This window comes from Aythya ferina, assembly GCF_964211825.1.
Source record: "Aythya ferina genome assembly, chromosome: 18".
Classification (NCBI taxonomy): Eukaryota; Metazoa; Chordata; class Aves; order Anseriformes; family Anatidae; genus Aythya; species Aythya ferina.
In genome coordinates, this window is record NC_140317.1 from 6,167,060 (window position 1) to 6,180,534 (window position 13,475).

The 13,475-nt window shown below is 38.5% G+C and overlaps 1 protein-coding gene and 1 long non-coding RNA gene across 2 annotated transcripts; one reads left to right on the plus strand and one right to left on the minus strand.

Moving 5' to 3' along the window:
- Positions 1–525: 525 nt before the first annotated feature.
- Positions 526–4,985, minus strand: LOC311420940. Its single transcript, XR_014684625.1, has 2 exons — positions 3,029–4,985; positions 526–1,271 (listed from the first exon to the last, which is right to left on the minus strand). It is a non-coding gene; the product is annotated as an uncharacterized lncRNA (long non-coding RNA).
- A 1,313-nt stretch (positions 4,986–6,298) lies between these two features.
- On the plus strand, positions 6,299–13,367 carry LOC311421090 (ketosamine-3-kinase-like). The gene is made up of 6 exons (XM_084492626.1): positions 6,299–6,500; positions 8,666–8,817; positions 9,508–9,599; positions 10,097–10,179; positions 10,587–10,709; positions 11,464–13,367. Exons 1-6 carry the CDS (start codon positions 6,300–6,302, stop codon positions 11,800–11,802), a joined length of 990 nt encoding a protein of 329 aa, XP_084348752.1. The 5' UTR covers position 6,299; the 3' UTR covers positions 11,803–13,367.
- Positions 13,368–13,475: the final 108 nt, after the last annotated feature.

The window sequence follows — 13,475 nt, forward strand, 5'->3', positions numbered from 1 at the left end:
CCATTGGCTGTCTCGCCCATCAATCGCGGGGAAGTCTCCCCGCCCCACAGGGGCGGAGGACTACGGCCGCGGGTTCGAGTCCCAGCCCAGGCAAAACAACCGCTGAACTATAGAGAGAGCAGGAGGGGAAATGCTCACTTTTCGTGTGCCACGAGCAGCAAAATACACTCAGGAACTTTCTAAAATTAGGTGCAGCAATGCATCACCTCTACGTCCAGATGCTGACAGGAAAATCTTCCTCCCCATAGTGCAGGCGTTCACCCCCCAAGCTCTATGCCAGGCCTTCGTGACTGTCTTCTTGTTGGTTTGTAGCCTATCTACCAAATATGATTTGAAAAATTTAAAAAAAAAAAGCAAAACACCCCTTCAAAAAGGCCTCAGGCCTGCTAGCCCTATGTACTTCCCAAATACGAAGAGAATATTTAGTATAGTCAAATTGGTACAAACACACATTTGTACAAAGACAGAAAAAAACAAAAAATAGAGCTGCGTGCAGAAGGTGTCACACCAGGTAGAAACAACAGCTTCATGAAATTTAGGGCTTTATTTTACTGGAAGAACCGCCCCACACAGGGACACACAAACACTGCCCAAATTACATCTAATTCCAAGGAAGTATTCACATGTACATTGGACCTAGTCTGCATTATCTACAGCCAAACATAAACCTTAATTGAAATATGTATGTGTATATCTTATATTTATACTCAAAATAAAAACCAAGTCCTTGACTAAGAATATCTGTTTGTATGGATATGATGCAATGTCAAGTTATTGATCTCTGGGAGAAAAAAAAAAAAAAGTCTTAATGTGCTTATTTCATGATTGCAAAGAAAGCTGTCAACTCATAAATACCACGGTATCATTCCTTGCTGTTATTAATACAGTGCAACAAAAAGATGGCAAACAAAGGTTCCTGCACAGTTCATCTGTGGACACGAAAGTGCCACATTGCACACGTAAGACAGGCCATTTTTTCAGTAACGTTGCTATGCATCCACTAGTTATGCATTGTTTATAGTCCAGTCATTATTTTATGGAACCAAAGTCCTGTTGGAGGTGGAGACGATACATTCAACAATAAACTACAGTTTCACAGGCTCACGTGTTTTATTGACGAAGGTCCACAAAAGGATGTGTGCTCCTCTTCCAGATGTGTCATCTGTCTGAGCTTACGCTTCGTTTTTAAATTTGAGACAGGCCAACTGCAGTCATAGCAGTCATTTGTTCTTTTCCCGTGGAAGCAACTTCTAGACAGCTGGAGCACAGTCCTGGGCACCAGGAAAATAGTACTCAAATCCCAATTCTAACAGATTTCCCTTACAAACTCAGCCAACTTACTCAAAATTATTTATTCCTCAGCCTTCCAGACCTATCAAAGCTATTTGCCCACAGCTAATGCAAAGGAGTGTCATGGGATTTGAAACATACATTTCAGTGGAGTGCTTAGAGATGCCATAAGAAAAAGGATGAAGTACAAACTAATCATTGTACCTTGTTTTACTGAAACTGTGTTTGATTTTTCCCAAAGTTCACTATGGAAGAGAAAAAATAAAAATAAAGAAAAAAATAGCATTTTCATAACAATAAGCTCATAACAGTAAGTTTGTGTTTGCGTTTTTTTTTGTTGTTGTTGTTGTTTTTTAAATATTAAGTTTTCAATTGTCAAAAAAATAAATAAAATGCTTGTCAAGTGCCTGTTTTGATGCCATAAATAGTAGAATTCTGAAATGTTTAAATTTTTCTGAGTATTTCCACTTATCTGACATTTATGTGTAATCACATATAGAACACAGATCTGTGCCAAGCCCAGGTTTATTTTGAGGGCAGCTCATGGCTGTACTTTATACAGGAACTAGGAGGCTAGAATACACCCACAAATCCTTAACCCATCATCTGACTGAAAAGAAAAGAAAATGCATTTTCTAACCCACTTTCAAGCACTAAGACCTGTTCAGGGGGCAACTGAAAGTATTATTTTTAAGAGAAGAAATAATGATACACATTACCACTCTTTTGCTGTGCCAAACACAAGTAGGCTAAGCTTAAGTCAGAACTGCAAATAATAACCTCTTGATCTGCATGTATTAAAACATCCAAACATTCTCTCAAGCATCCAATTGGGAGCTATACTTGTTGAAAACAAACTAAACAATGAAAAAGCCAAAACTTTTTTACCTTCACTTATTACTAAAATTATTTTAAAAAATAATTTTAAAAAAATCTCTCTCAATTTTTTGTTGACAAGCAGAAATTTCCGAACAACTAAACACATTGGCAATATGGCAGTCTGTATCAAAAACAGAGGAAGACAAAACCTAAAAACTAAGCCCTGGAAAAAAAAAATCGGATTTCTCTTATTGCAGCAAGTAACAAGTCCTCTGGCTTTGGTGTCACTTTCATTTAGATTCTAGACCAGATCAAACCCATGAAACAGCTACAGAAACCGCTCAAAACTAGTCCATGAAGGCATTAACGCCACAGTAAACAGACACAGTGACACTCCAATGTCTCTGCATGATCAGAACAATAGCCAAATTCTGCTCTTAAGGTCTATTCCAGTCTGTTATTTTGATAACAAAACTTCTCTGTTAATTTCTGTTTACCTGCTCATACAGCTGACTTGAGTAATTTAAAAAATACGTATTTCTCTCTCAGGGCAAATTACATTTAGAGAGAAAGAAAACCAAGCAATAACAGCAAATGCCAATGACTGTCTTATAAATCATCTCTTTCTGTAATGGAAATTCCTACATCCTTCCTGATCCACCCTCTCAGCTTATCCATGGATGTGGGAGAGGAAAAAAAACGGAGTCAACAGTACATTTCTCTTATGTTCACAGAAATAGAGGCTTGGATCCTGAAAAACTCTAATGCATATTTTCCAGTTATATATATAAACCAACCAATAAAAGGCTGGACATACCAATTACCTTTTCTTTTCTTGTGCATACTGTCAAGCAGTAAACAGAAATTAGCAGCTGCAGTGCTTTTCTATTCAGGATGTGTATATTAACTGATGACTCACCAAATAATTTGCAGCCCAGCATGCCAGTTGTCTTCTCCTCCACAGAAAGAAACACTATTTTAAACAGAAAGTTAACTGCTGTGGATCTTGCCGGCAAGCCAACATGTACCAGAACATAATAAATATTGTTGGTGAACCCCAAGAGGGCAGAGGAAAGGGGGGTGTTTCCAATAGCATATGGCAAGTTTTTCAAAATACTCAACTAGTAATGAATGATACAGGGGAGAAAGAGTGGAGGCAGGGAAGAAAGGATTATTGCAAAGTCAACCCACACTGCCACAGGGCCTTTTGTGGTATACGCTGTCTTTGCTCAGCAGGCAAAACCTGCACTGCATGAACACCTACAGTATATGGCTAATGTGTTGTGTTTTTTTTTTAAATCCTCTGTAAGTACTTTTGCAGCCTTCATAATCTATGGTTTAGTCATAAGTAATCTATGGCACAGAGACCAAAGATGGCACACAGCTGTCTTACGAAGATGCTGAAGCTGGAACTCACACTGAAAAGGATGTCTATGAAAGAACAGTTTCCAAATCCTGGTTCTCCAACTCCTGGAGCAGTTGAGAACTAGTGCCTCCTGTGAATAGATGCCCTGTAGTGCCTTCAGGAATATAGTGTCTTGTGGGTCTTGCTTTCTTCCAGAACACTTAACCTCTAATTTTTAAAGCAAGCTGACAGTTGCTCCTTCATATTATGTCCACCAAGTAATTAATGAGCATGGCATCATTATTTTAGCCAAACTTCTGTTACATCCTATCTGATCAGATGCAATCAGAAAGACGTATAACCCAATAAAATTCTATGGAATTAAGGCCAATTGCTCTCTACTCCTACAATATTCTTTATGTTGTTTTTTAGCATGGCATGAAAAAAAATTCTTTACTGACAGTTCAGAAAATTCACTACAACTTAGTATTTGAAGACTGAACCACATATTTTCATGCTATTCAAACTCCACTGAGTCTACTCAACATTAATTCCAATTGATTTCTAAATGCCTTGTCAAAGGAATAAATAAAATAAATAAATCAGACAATGGGAATTTTCCAAAATTTGCAAAAGTATTATTTAATAAAGAAGGGTTTGAATCCTTCCAAATCTCATAGTTTTTTAAAAACTGCAAAAGGAAAAAGCAAATCTTCTTGATGGACATTACTCTTTATCCTCTCAATAAGAAAGAATAATAAGAAATAAAACTCATAGTATCATTTTCCATAGTATCCACCTAGACTTCAAATGAAGAATTAAGTCTCCCCTCAGCATGACCTCAATCATTCTTTATCAACCACTACAGTCATCTGAATATTGCCTTTGCAATGCAGGTTTAAGGATAATTTTACAAAAAGATAAACAGATTCCTGCACACAAAAACACATTCTGTTTGTGTTCCCATACTCTCGTACTAATTTATCCCTCGTTCTGAGTAAGCCACAGGTTCTTGGGCTATAAACTATCACTGTAACAACCAGAAATTATAACGCCCTCTACAGCCAACACTGTTTAATGAAGTACAGCTCCACTGCACAAAAAGGCAAGGTAATGCATACTATCCAACCAACCTTCTGCCAGCAAAACTTGGCATGCTCTTGACATACCTGGAGTGGCTAAAAGCCCAAACTGTGGCCATCATGTGTCAGTTCAGATTTTTGTAGACTGACAATGAACATGCACTTCTAAAAAGCACCAATTACATTACAAACTTGACATGTGGGTAGTCTCGGTATATGCAGTAAGTCTGACAAAACTGAGATGCCAAATTTCTTGTACGCAAAATGTGTAGTTCATTTGCTCTCAAAAGCATCTTCACACATCAAGTGCTTTCCAAGAAAGTAAATACATCACGCACACAAACAATTATGGTACAGCTGATCTCATAAGACTAAGAAACCTCACAAATTTTGGATTTGGTACAAGCACAACACATCGATGATATGTGCAGGCTCTGTAGAAACATATAAGCATAGCAAAAAAAAAAAAAATCAGTCCAGACATTATACCAAATTCAAAATAGTTTCTCAAAAAAGTCCAGATTTAAAAAAGGAAAAAGAAAAAAAAAAAAAAAAGACATAGGGAAACTCTTGAAAATGTAAGGTAGAAAGAATTCTGAAAATAAAGAACTTCAGTCCTTTCACCACTTGTCATTTTGCTGCTGCCCTGGAAATATTTGAGGACTCTAAATTGTGCCAGTCCCACATTAAAACAAAAACAAAAACAAATTTCCAAAATGGAATCCCAATTAAAATTTGAAAGTGCACATCAATTCCTCTAAATTATTCTGAGCTGCTATTTGTCTAATCTACAACATAGCAACAGATGCATATCCACAGGTGTCTAAATTGCTCAGCACAGAAAAATACTCACAAACCCCAAACAAGGCAAATCAGCGTAGGAGATGAGTAGGGATGTTGTCAGGAATAACAAAAGATGACCTTGGTGATTGCAATAAGCAAGACCACAAACATTTAAGAAAATACTAGAAAATCAAAATATACAGTTGTGCCCTAACAAGGACATGAATAAATGATCAATAGGAACTCTTCTAACTTCTACACTTGGAAATTTGTATTTTAGTTACAAAATTACTTGCCAAGTAGGCAACAAGTTCCAATGGGGAGAAGACTGACTGACTTCAGACTTACACTGGCCGGCGTCCGCTGTTAGTCACTGTTCTTACTAAGCTGTTCTTATTAATGTTGAGTAGCAGAATGAATTTGAGTGCGCACCTTTATAATAGCCAGAAAGCTCACTGCATTGAACCTGAATATGTAAAATTATTACCTTTATTACATATGTTTCCCTACCACAATGTGTTTTTCCTTGACAACTGCATCCTCTGTATGTGTAGGAGGAAGGAATCCACCACACTCAGGGCACGCGTTTCAAGCAGGCTTACATGCTCTGTACAGCACAAACTACTTTCAAGAAAAAAGAGGATTTCTGCTGCCAGTGTCTCGCATCCTGCCCAAGCCTGCCGGGACTGTCCGTTTCAGGAAGGGCAGGCAGCAAGGACGGCGAGGCACCTTCTCCTTCTCCTCCTCCTCGGCCACAACCACATCGCTCCCTCAAGCGAGGGAATTTTCAGAATTCTCTGAGGAGGAATTCCGCACTTCTCCCTTCCCTATCGGGGAAGAAGCAACTCCTTCGGTACCCTCCCAAACACTGACAGCCAAGCCCTCGCCTTTGGCCAGTCGCCCTGACCGGCGATGTACATACCACAACGCCAACCAACCCCCTCCCCTTTCCCCGCTACCTCAGGCGCAGCCGCCATTTTATGGGCCCCGCCTCAGCCGCACGGCGCAGGCTCGGCTCCGCGCGGGGCCCGGCCGGCAGCATGGAGGCCGCGCTGAAGCGAGAGCTGGGCACCGCCGTGTTGCGGGCAACCGGGCACTCGGGCGGCGGCTGCATCAGCGAGGGCCAGAGCTATGAGACGGACAGCGGGCGGGTGTACGTGAAGAGCAACGCCAAGCCGGAGGTGGGGGAGTGAGGGGGGAACGCGTGTGGTGGGCACCCGGGTAGGGGCAGGGGGTTCCATGAGGGCGGCTGCCCTGAGGAGGCGGGCGGCGGGCTGGGCTCCGCTTCTTCTTGAGGGAGGAAGAAAGGCAGGTTTGCCGGCTGGCCTCAGGTAATAAAATATAGGTAGGCAGGTGGCTTGCTGCCGGGGTAAAAGGTCTCCTTCATTCGCTGGCTTCTTCCCTGTGAGCCTGTGGCTGGTGTGGTGTCAGCGCTGGGTGCCTACAGCGCATAGGACACGGGCAGGTTGGTGTTAATTGGGGCATTAGTAATCATAAAGTGGCCTGGTTTGGAAACAACTCTGCCATGGTGCAGGTGGTGGTGCCACTGCTTCTGTGTACACTGCAAGTGTCAAGTGCAGCCTATAGGAGGGGTAAAGTTAGTGCCTGAGGGTATGTATCTTTTTTACTGTAACAAAAACAGTATTTTATTGCAATATGAAACAGTTTTTCTCAATAAATGATATCTTCCATGATCAAGAGTTTCTGCTTTGTCCTTTCAGTATCTGGTACCAGTTAGCGTAGAAGGCAGCAACCTGCGTTTGATAGTGATAAGCATAGCACAACGTACCTGTATGACGTGCTTATTGGAAAAGCAAAGATGGGGTGGAATTTACTTTAAAGGGACTCTGCACTTGGGGCTGTCAAGTGAACAGTTTGCTGGAATAAAGTCAGAACTTGTATTTGCCTTTAATAGCAAATAAGTGTTTTTGAATGGATGTATGCAACTACATGTACTTCAAATTTATTTACACCACCTGGTCATATCAGGGAGCTGGAGGGAAGATCAAAGGCACTGAGGTGATAACACAAGGAAATACTGAAAGGTTATTCTCTACGTGAGACTGAAAATAGTTTGAATGGATAGCAGTGTAGCCATTCCACTTAGGCTTTTGACTAATGTGTGTTTAGGTATTAAATCCAGCTGTTTACAAGATAGGGCTGGTGAAAAAAAATCTGGAAAGATTTCCTACCTAGTAATCACTTTCTATTATTTTGTCTTAGTCAGTGGGTTCAGAGTGCTGATTCAAGCAAACTTTTGCCAAACTATTCCAGTGCTGTGCAGTGTATGCCGCAACGGATGTATATCAGCAGTTTCTTTAGAAAAAATAAAGTTCTCTAGAAAATGCTATATTTTTAAAAAATTCTATTAAAGTTATCATCTGACTTGAACTAATTATAGTGCTTTATATAGAGATACAGTATTAACTAATTTTCAAAGGTATTGCGAGTCTCAGTAATTCAGCAATTTTTCTTGTAGGCTTCAGAATTTTTATCCAAACCTATTGTAAACAGTCCTCTGACTGTGTCTTGTGTATTAGTACTAGAGGGTAATATTCTATTTTATTCACTATATTTCGCTGTTTTTTCTTTCAGCAAATACTGTAGATTTTCTATATGCCCTCTTCTGCAACCTCTGTAACTGTTCTAAAGAAGCATTCATGTGACAAACACCACTGATGTCAGTAGAGCAACTCAAGAGAATAGATTTTACTTAATGTGAATAACAATATCAGAAAAGGGTCCTGAATTAAGAACATGTTCAAAGGAAATGCTATTGGTAGTGACTTGGTTTCTAAGAGCTTCTGTGTGCTAGTGTGTTATGGGGTGCTTGTCTGCTATCATTGATTTTTATTTTACGATTTTTTTCTCCAGTGAGGCAAAATAAATAGTTCAGGGAATACTACAAATTGTTTTGAGGATCATCCATCTTACTAAGCAGTCTATGCCAGGAAAGCCATGAAAAATATGAACACCAGCACTACCCTTCTAGACTCTCAATGATATCTGTGGCACATATGTTTCTAGTTATTTGTTTCATAATGAGTTAATGATATATTGCTTACATTTTGTGTATACAAATTACATTCCAACAGATGAAGTTGGTTTGGTGTTTATAGAAAATGCTGTAAACTAAGTTGTTTTCATGAAATCAGTTTATGAGGTGAAACTTCTGTAATTCTAAAATGGGTATCAGGTCTGGTGGTATGGATTTATCTCTATCTTGTACATGTGGTAATCCATTTGCCCCTATTTTTTATGTAATGTTTATAGCCTTGTTTGGTTTAATGAAAGTCTTGTTTATCTGTGACTGGTATTAATAGAGATTAATGCTTTCCTTTGGCAGGCTAGAAGAATGTTTGAGGGAGAAATGGCAAGTTTAGAAGCCATCTTGAAAACGCAGACAATAAAAGTGCCTAAACCCATCAAAGTTATAGAACTGCCTGGGGTCAGTACTCTGTTTGTGATGGAACATTTAGAAATGAGAGGCTTAAACAGGTAAAAACATAGTATTTTCATTACTTCCTTTCAGAAATTTTTACTGTTAGACCAATTGAATCATTTGTTTTCAGAAGGGAATTTTTTGTTTGAGACAGGAAAAATACCATAATTTCATTAACATGGGAGGCAACTGGCTCTACAAGTTGCTTGTAGTTACTGTAAGACTTTTCCGAACTGTGTAAAGGATAAGCTTTTATTTAAAAATAGATAAATGAGGGCCATCTTACTCTTCTGCCTTCTATACCTGTTAGAGAAGACAGAGTGACTGACAGAGGTATAAAGAAGAGGATGATGATTGTTTTGCTTCATCTCCCAAAGAAGGTTTAACAAGGAATATGCATAACGTGCATGCTTTTCTTTACAGGTATCTTACTTAAATTAATGCAGAAGTGATACCAGACAGAAATTGGAATTGATGAATTTGTGTTGTTATTAAACTTATGGTTTCTCTCACTTCGATTTTTATTAGTGTTATCAGAAACAACCATAGAAGTATATTTCGTTCAATGTTAATACGTAACCTTTTTTTGGAAGAAGAGGTGTGAATAGGCCAGAATATTTTGAAAACATACTTTGGTGTAGATGCAAAACTTTCAGTTGCTTGATAAAACTTCCCAAATAATTCCTTGAATGTTAAGAACAGGATTAACTCGTGTCTCTGTTGCTAAAAATGCTTTTGTTTCTTAGACATTCAGCAAAGCTTGGAACACAGCTGGCTGATCTCCACCTTCATAACCAGCAACTTGGAGAGAAGCTGAAGAAAGAAGAGAGCACAGTTGGTATGGTACACAGCTCTTTGCGAATTTAACCTAGTTAATAATAATTTACAAAGCAGTTATATTAGTTCCTGTTACTTTGGGATAAGTTTGTCTTCTTCCACTAATGATGTCATGAAAATAGATTTGGAAGAAACTATCAGGCTGGGTGGGGAGTGGGGTCATCTTTTTTGCTTTTGTTTGTTCTCTTTTGGACCTATGTAAGCAAAACATTTATTCAATTTGGGATCCTAAACCACAGTTTCTGCAAGGATATGGTATCAGAGGAGATAATGCTACCTCAAAATGTAATTTCGAAGATCATAATGTAGTTACTTTATATTTAAGCTTTAACGTTAAAAAAGCAATAGCAAAAGGCATTGTGACAAAGTATATTAAAGCGTGATTTTTTTTATTCTCAGTAAAAAAAATATGGTACCCTATAACTTTTAAGGTCCATTTGTATTTTAGATACTTAGAATCTTGTCATTGGTATTGGATTTTTGTCTTTGGTTTGAAAGGTAAAGGTCAAGGGCAAATGGAAGTCCAGTTTGTGGATCAATTTGGCTTTCATACAGTTACCTGCTGTGGCTATCTTCCACAGGTAGGTTGTACTTCATGAGACTGACAGAACTTTAAGTTTATCTTATTTTGCCTTGAGTCACACACAAAGGGCCAAAAATAATATAATGGAAATGCGTTTTTATCTATGGCAACAGAAAAAGAAGAAAGAAACATTTTTTAGCCCACAAAGGAAAGTTGTGCCTTGGATGGCACATACAGGTGCATCAGATAATCATATCTTTTGATATTTTTGTCTTTTATTGCTCAGTGAAAACTATTTTTCCCATAACTTAATGTTTTAAGGTAGTATTCTATTAAAATAGTAGCATTTAGTGTTCTGGATGCTATCAGCATAAAAACTGTAAAGTACTCCAAAGTTTTATTTGATAAAAGAAAATCCATCTCTTCTGTGGTATAGAACCAACATCTCCAATCCTGTCCTTTCAGGTGAACGACTGGCAGACTGACTGGGTGACTTTCTTTGCCAAGCAAAGAATCCAGCCCCAGATGGACATGATTGAAAAGAATTCAGGAGACAGGGAAGCAAGAGAACTTTGGGCACAACTTCAGGTAGAAGATCTCTCTGTTGTCAAAATAGCGTTAGCTAAGTATCAGTCCTTTAGATTTTCTTTTCATAAAACAAAGCTTCTGCTTGTCGTTATGCCTCAGGCTCTGTTGGTAAGAGATTCCAACTTTTAGGGATTATAAAATGCCTTTTATTTTAAGGTATACTGGCTTTGTCAACTCACCCTAAATTCCAAAGTGAATGTGTGCCAGACAGCGCTTTGCCTTACTGTTTGGGAAATACTAGATCAAGTTCACATTCTCATTCCCTGGAACATGTTCATGATGAGAAATGTATGTAGGGAATGCTGTTCTGCACATCCTCTCTTCGTTTAATGTTTGCATATGCTGAACTGACAGCAGTATTGTGTATTTGTGTGCTAGTTTGTAGAAATTTCTTCAAAGTTAATAAGAAATTCCTGAGCCTTTTAATAATGAAGTGGGTTTTATTTTTCATTATTTATAAAGCTGATCAATATTACAGCACTAAATGGAGTTTTACATTTTGGATTTTTTTTAATGCTAGGAAAACATTTGGATGAAATGTGTTCAGTTGCTGGCTTTTATGTAAAAATAGACATCCTCTTGATTTTATCAGCATCTCTTTTGACCAGGCCCTATGCTGTTTGAATTGAAGTTTTTTGTTAAATGACTTAGTAGAACTTTGAATTCATGCTTTGCAACCTTTGCATGCATAAAGCCCTATGATCATTCACTTTAAATTTATCATTGATATGTCTTGCTTTTTTTTCCCCTGCAGTTGAAGATACCCAGTTTGTTCTGTGATGTAGAAATTGTTCCTGCCCTCCTGCATGGAGATCTCTGGGGAGGAAACGTAGCAGAGGATGATTCTGGTCCAATTATCTTCGATCCAGCTTCTTTCTATGGCCATTCAGAGTATGAGCTTGCAATAGCAGGGATGTTTGGTGGCTTCACTAGCTCTTTTTACTCTGCTTATCACAGTAAAATTCCCAAAGCTCCAGGGTTTGAGAAGCGCCTGAAGCTTTATCAGCTTTTTCACTACATGAACCATTGGAACCATTTTGGTACAGGGTACAGAGGGTCTTCTCTAAACATTATGAGAAATCTGGTCAAGTGACTTTCTGCTCAAGCCGGATGCTTCCTGTGTTGCTTGGCAAACCACATACTTGGTGTTGCAACTACAGGAATGGTAATGTTAATATAGTTGCTAGACCCTTGACCCTCTTTTCACAACTAAAGACGCAGAATCAGTGATTCCTGCTGAATACCAGGTATAGCATATTCATTCCTTTTTAACATAGTTGGAGAGGGAACTATCTAAGGAAGGAGCTTACTCTTTTGCATAAAAGGTCCATCAGTGTCAAGAAGGCATTGTAGGCTTGAGACTAGACAAGTTAATAGAATCAAGCACTAAAGCATAAATGATTTGGAACAGGTTCTGTTAGGGACCAGTTGTTTTTCAGAGCAGAGAAATGCTGGAGTTTGCATTTGCACCCTAGTGGAAAATATTAGAGAAGCCGTTGTGAAATGGAAGATTGCTTTTATCAGTCACTGAGCAGATGGCTAAAAGAGTAGTTAGTTCATCATTTTTTGTTGTTCCTCCTGTCTCTTCCATGATTGATTGCTCAGATTCTATAAGCTCTTCATTTCCAGTTATGTGCATGGGAACAATGAAGTATTTTGAAAGTCAACAAGACAACTGCATAATTGGAACTGTAAAAAGTGATTTGGACTTGCTAATCATTTTGTTAATGTGATTCTGTTGGATGGAGACTGCTTCCTATTCTGTTGCAAAGCAGTGTGAAATTGCTTAGAAATTTTTCTGGCGTATGTATTTTGGTGTCTCGTGACATTCTTTCAGGCTCTTCTGTGCTTTCTGCTCAGCTAGTTCCCACTCTAGAACAATTTTGTTTTTACCTGAACTACCTCTGTTTTCTTTTCTGGATGATGCTTTTGTCCCATAGCATGCAATCTTAAAGCAGATCTTTTCAGGTAAGACACTCTTCTTTTATACACCATGTGAAGATGTCCTCTCTCACTAATAAAAAGATGCACTTTTTGATTGTTGTCATTGCCGACAGGACAATGCCATCTGAGCGTGGTATGGTCTTCACATAAATTTTCTGTAATCTAGACTACAGATGCCGTAAGATGATTTACTGTTTTTCATTCCCCACTAAGTGCACTTTCTAGCTCGTAGGATAAGAGACATGAAACCAAAAGGAGTTAAAATGTAACTCACAGAACAGCAGCTCTCCACCATTACCAGAAATTCTGTAATTCTGTAACAATAGCTTTGCAGACTACCTATTTATTGTACTTGAAAAATAATACTCAAATTCTAACTTTTGTTTTTGATATAGGCTGGTAATGATACTGCAGTGCAGGCGTGCCAGCTAGGTGAGAGAAATGCATGATGCCTAATGTGAATTTTGAATGTTTGAGAATGACTTAATTAAAAATGATTTTTACAGGATATACTGACAGATTTGAGGGTTTTCTAGTTGCTGTTGTTTGTAAGAGTATGAAGCAATTGTAGAGAAGACAATCACTTGATACAACTTTTCCTTAGTTCTATCCCTCTTCTCACTGGCTGTTTAACTTTTGCTATGAAGAGTTTTAAAGCTCTGCTCAGTAGAATCACTTTTATTTTGTGGCTTAAATAAAAAGTTTCTCCATTGATCATTGTTGTCTCTGTTTTCTGAATTAAAACTTCATGGCTTGCTTTCATTCTTGGGGAGCTACTTGTTCTGGCCTGTTAAAAGTCCCTAGCCTGTTAGACGGTTATGG